Source organism: Salmo trutta, chromosome 7 (assembly GCF_901001165.1).
Source record: "Salmo trutta chromosome 7, fSalTru1.1, whole genome shotgun sequence".
NCBI lineage: Eukaryota > Metazoa > Chordata > Actinopteri > Salmoniformes > Salmonidae > Salmo > Salmo trutta.
The window spans coordinates 124,107-130,000 of record NC_042963.1 but is presented as its reverse complement, the minus strand read 5'-3'; the positions used below and the strand labels follow the sequence as shown (position 1 = coordinate 130,000).

General features: G+C 48.5%; 1 protein-coding gene across 2 annotated transcripts in view; it reads right to left on the bottom strand.

The window, feature by feature from the left end:
* The window catches only part of LOC115196694 (IQ motif and SEC7 domain-containing protein 3), a 30,215-nt gene extending 28,555 nt beyond the window's left edge, over positions 1 to 1,660 (bottom strand). For both annotated transcript variants that reach the window (XM_029757531.1, XM_029757532.1), the window contains exon 1: positions 736 to 1,660. In XM_029757531.1, the coding sequence (XP_029613391.1) occupies positions 736 to 1,283 (548 nt within the window). In that variant the 5' untranslated portion in view covers positions 1,284 to 1,660. The remainder of the gene's footprint in view (positions 1 to 735) is intronic.
* Between the last annotated feature and the right edge of the window lie 4,234 nt (positions 1,661 to 5,894).

Below are 5,894 nucleotides of genomic sequence, written 5' to 3'. Positions count from 1 at the left end.
CACACACACACACACACACACACACACACACACACATACGCAGACATACAGTGCACTCCCACACACACACACACACACACACACACACACACACACACACACACACACACACACACACACACACACACATACGCAGACATACAGTGCACTCCCACACACACACACACACACACACACACACACACACACACACACACACACACACACACACACACACACGCAGACATACAGTGCACTCCCACACACACACAAGGGGTTTTGTTCAAATTGATTCAGAACCATGGAGAGGGCTGCTACAGCTATAACAGTAGAGCTGAGCTGCAATTATTCTTAACAATTACAGTACAGCAGTTGTAGAGTTGTATTCAATCCAACTAGGCCTACGGTCTCATGTTTAAAACTAACCCCTCAATCAGGTTTCAAAGTAGTGTTTCTTTGCCAAGAGTGCAGCATGCATTGAGCCATATCCCTCCAAACAAACGCACACACACACGCACACATACACATGCATGCGCACAGACACACCACACACACACAGCTGTTTGTTATATAATCTCCCATGTTTTGGTCTATCTTGGCAAATAATCCGCTTCTGTAAAATCTCCACGTCACTCTCATGATGATCCTACCGTTGTAACAGCCAACTTCAGCAGGCTGGCAGGCTTATATTTTACAAACTGGACATTTTTGAGTTTCCACACACACAATTTATTTTGTTCGTGTAAACAGACTCACTCTGATTGCCTGGCGAGAGCCAGCGAGCGGCAGAAAGTGGTAGGAGTGAGGGGAGCTAGGGGAACCAGGGGAACCAGTGTGTGGCAGCCCGTGCTGGTCCTGCTGTCCTCCCCCTCGCCCGGGATGGCCTCGCCTTGCAGAGGGCTCAGTGACTGTGGCTGGGGATGGGCCGGTACCAGCTGCATGTCCTCCGGATTGGCGGGCTGAGGAGAGGACTTTTCTGGCTCAGCAGGATGGACCTCAGGCATGGGCTGGGCGGGCAGACAACCGGTGTCTTGTGGGTACGGATGTTGATGCTGAGGATGATGACAATGAAAGCTCAGGTTGTGGTCTGGGTGATGATGGTGAGGATGTACACCTCTTGCTTCACGCAAATTCATGTTCTCCCCAAGCAGCTCATCCACGCGTCGGTCCAGTTCGTCAATGCGCAGGCGTTGTGTTTGGATGAGGCTCTGCTGGTTCTGAACAATAGTGGTCAGTTCTCTAAGGTACAGAACTGCCTGAACTGGGTTCTCTAACAGGCTGGTCCCCTGCACAGCCATGACCATAGAGAGAGAAAGAGATAGCAAAGGAGAAAGAGAAAGAGAGAGAGATGACCAAGTGTAGAGGAGAGGTAGCCTAAATTCCTTCTTCCTGCTAGAATAGATGAATGAGATGAGAGGTCTTCCTCCTCTCTTCTCCTTTGCTTTTTATTCTTCCATTAGTCTCTCTTTTTGTTTTACTCTTCTCTTCTGTTTTTAATCCTCTGTTCTGTTTATGAGATGATCGGTAGCGAAGAGACAGATAAATAGGCTACTCCGTTTCAAAATGGTAAGAGAGAGAGAGAGAGAGAGAGCCATAGAAAAAGAGAGATATCTGATGATCTGATGTAAATATTCCTGTCTTGCTGCGATAAAAGATTCTCTCTCCTCTCTCCCTCGCAGACACTGATAAAGCTCTGCTGACTGCTGCTGATGATGGGAGGATCCAGATCCAGATGTGACCGGAGGAGGGGCGCAAGGCGAGTTGGGCAAGGGTGTGTGGCGTCATCACACATGAATGCGCACACGCACACGCACACACAGCCTAGTGTGTTTAACACTCTCCTCTCTGTATCTCTGTAGTTATTTGCTGTAGGCTTATTTCTGAATTATGTAACACATGCTCTGTCTGCGCACTATAGCCCGCCACACACGCAAGTACTCACGCATGCACACACACAAACGCACACTACCGCTCCGTAGCAATCACATCTGTAGCCATGAAATGCTTTGAAAGGCTGGACATGGCTCTCATCAACACCATCATCCCAGAAACCCTGGACCCTCTCCAATTCGCATACTGCCCCAACAGATCCACCAATGACGTAATCTCTATTGCACTCCACACTGCCCTTTCCCACCTGGACAAAAGGAACACCTGTGTGAGAATGCTATTCATTGACTACAGCTCAGCGTTCAACACCATAGTGCCCTCCAAGCTCATTACTAAGCTAAGGATCCTGGGACTAAAAAACCTCTTTCTGCAACTGGATCCTGGACTTCCTGACGGCCCAGCCCCAGGTGGTGAGGTGAGGCAACAACACATCCGCCACACTGACCATCAACACGGAGGCCCCTCAGGGCTGCTAGCTCAGTCCCCTTCTGTACTCCCTGTTCACCCATGACTACGTGGCTACGCACGATTCCAACACCACCAATAAGTTTGCCGACAACACAACGGTGATAGGCCTGATTATTGACGACAATGAGACAGCCTATGGAGAGGTCAGAGACCTGGCAGTGTGGTGCAAGGATAACAACCTCTTCCTCGACGTGGGCAAGAAAGGAGACTATCGTGGACTAGACTACAGGAAATGGAGGGCCGAACACGCCCCCATTCACATGGACGAGGCTGTAGTGGAGCGGGTCGAGAGCTTCCTGTAGTCCACATCACTAAGGACCTATCATGGTCCAAACAGTATATCACTAGGGCCGAACTCCCTGCCATCCAGGACCTCAGTACCAGGCGGTGTCAGATTGTCAAAGACTCCAGCCACCCAAGTAATAGACTGTTCTCTCTGCTACCGCATGGCAAGTTGTACCAGAGCGCCAAGTCTGGGACCAAAATGCACCTGAACAGCTTCTACCCAGAAGCCATAAGACTGCTGAACAGTTAATCAAATAGTTACCCGGACTATTTACATTGTCCCCCTTTATTATTTATTTATCTTAATTGTTTTGCACTGACTCCCTTGCACTGGCTCTATGCACACTCAGTAGACTCTACCCACACACATACTACACTAACACACACACACACACTCACACTAGATATGCTCACACACACAAAACACACACCCACATGCATATTGACGCCACACACACAAACACTCAAACATTGACACACTTTCACACTGCACATACGACTGCACATACGCTGTTGCTACTCTGTTTGTTATATATCCTGATTTCCTAGTCGTTTTTACCCCTACCCACATGTACATACTGTATTACCTCAATTACCTCAACTACCTCGTACCCCTGCACAATGGCTCGGTACTCGTACTCCTTGCATATTGCCTCATTATTATTTTTATTGTGTTACTATTTCCTTTTTTGTAGCAAATATTTGTCTTACTTTTTAACTCTACATTGTTGGGAGTGGGCTCGTAAGTAAGCAATTCACTGTAAAGTTTACACCTGTTGTATTCGGTGCATGTATAGAATAGAATTAGATTTGATTTCACACACAAACACACACACACACACACAGACACACACACACACACACACACACACACACACACACACACACACACACACACACACACACAGAGAGCTCCGTAGAAATCTGTACAGAGATCTGGTGGTTGACACCAGAACTACACTGGACTTTGTGCAAACTGGAAACCACATATCCTGAGGCCACATTTATTGTAGTTGGGGACTTAATTAAAGGAAATCTGAGGAAAACACTCCAGAAATTCTATCAAGACATGGCCTTTGCTACTCACCACGAGAGCATTCTTGGCCATCGCTATTCTCCTTTCAGGGACAGCTACAACATTTTTACACATTTAGCAGACACTCTTATCCAGAGCAACTTACAGTAATGAATACATACATTTCATACATTCTTTCTCCGTACTGGTCCCCCGTGGGAATCAAACCCACAACCCTGGCGTTGCAAACACCATGCTCTACCAACTGAGCCACACGGCCCTCTACCCACCCTTCCTTCTGGAAATCTGACCACGCTTCTATCCTGCTCCTCCCCCTTATTGGCAGAAACTTAAGCAGGAAGAACCCGTGGTAAGGACTGTTCAACATTGGTCTGACCAATCGGAATCTATGCTTCAAGATTGTTTTGATCAGGCGGACTGGGATATGTTCCAGGTCGCCTCTGGGAATAATATCGAGGTATACACTGACTCGGTGACTGGGTTCATCAGTCCACTGGGTTCATACTGGGTTCATACTGTGACGATTAGAAACCGTGGATTGATGGCAGCATTCGTGCAAAACTGAAAGCGAGGACCATCGCATTTAACCACGACAAGGTGGCTGGGAACATGAACATGTTCAACCAAACCAACTATGACCTCCGTAAGTGGAAAAACTTTAGCATAGAGTCAACGTGGAGTCACAATTCAACGGCTCAGACACCTCGTTTCCGGACAAGCGAAAAACCTTTGCCCGCTTCAAGGAAAATAACACTGGGCCACTGACGTGGGCCCCACCACTCACAAGGACTGTGTGCTCCCGATCTCTGTGGCCGATGTGAGTAAGACATTTAAGCATGTTAACACTCGCAAGGCTGCCGGCCCAGACGGCATCCCAAACCACGTCCTCAGAGCATGCGCAGACCAGCTGGCTGGAGTGTTTACCTACATATTCAATCTCTCACTATCCCAGTCTGTTGTCCCCACTTGCTTCAAAATGTCCACTATTGTTCCTGTACACAAGACCGTGAAGGTAACTGAACTAAATTACTATCACCCCGTAGGAGCTTACTTCTGTAATCATAATATGCTTTAAGAGGCTAGTTAAGGACCATTTCACCTCCATCTTACTTGACACCCTAGACCCACTACAATTTGGATTGTGCCCCAACAGATCCACGGATTATGCAATCGCCGTTGCACTGCACACTGCCCTTTCCCACCTTTACAAGATAAATACCTATGTAAGAATGCTGTTCAGCCTTCAACACCATAGTACCCTCCAAGCTCATCATTAAACTCAGGGCCCTGGGTCTGAACCCCTCCCTGTGCAACTGGGTCCTGGACTTCCTGAAGGGCCGACCTCAAGTGGTGAAGGTAGGCAACAACACCTCGGCCACGCTGATCCTCAAAATGGGGGCCCCCCAAGGGTGCATGCTCAGTCCCTGTTCACCCATGACTGCGTGGCCATGCATGTCGCCAATCATCAAGTTTGCTGACGACACAACATTGTTAGGCCTGATTACCAACAATTACGAGACAGCCTACAGGGAGGAGGGGAGTGCCTTGGCAGAATGGTCCCAGGAAAAAAACATCTCCCTCAACAACAACAAAATGAAGAAGATGATCGTGAACTACAGCAGACAGCACAGTGCACACCCGTGGAGAGGGTCAAAAGCTTCAAGTTCCTCTGCGTGCAAATCACTGATGACCTGAAATGTTCCCTTTACACAGACAGTGGGGTGAAGAAGGTGCAACAGTGCTTCAACATCAGGAGGTTGAAGAAATTCGGCTTGGCCCCTGAGACCTTCACCGACTTCTACAGATGCACCATTGAGAACATCCTGTCGGGCTGTATCACCGCCTGGTACAGCAATTGCACCGTCTGCAACCGCAAGGCTTTCCAGAGGATGGTGCAGTCAGCCCAACACATCATCGGGGGCCCACTGCCTGCCCTCCAGGACATCTACAGTGTCAAAAGAAGGCCAAGAAGTTAATGAAAGACCCCAGCCTGTTCACCTGCTACAATCTAGATGGTGGAGAAAGTACAGGTGCATCAATGCTGGGACCGAGAGACTGATAAACCGATTCTATCGCCAGACCATCAGACTGTTGAACAGTCACCACTAGCCGGCCTCTGCCCTGAACATCAGACACTGTCACCAGCCGGCTACCACCCGGTACTCTACCCTACACTTTAGAGACCGTTGCACTGAATACATAAGTATTCAGAGCCCTGGTGCCAGGTTTCCACCAG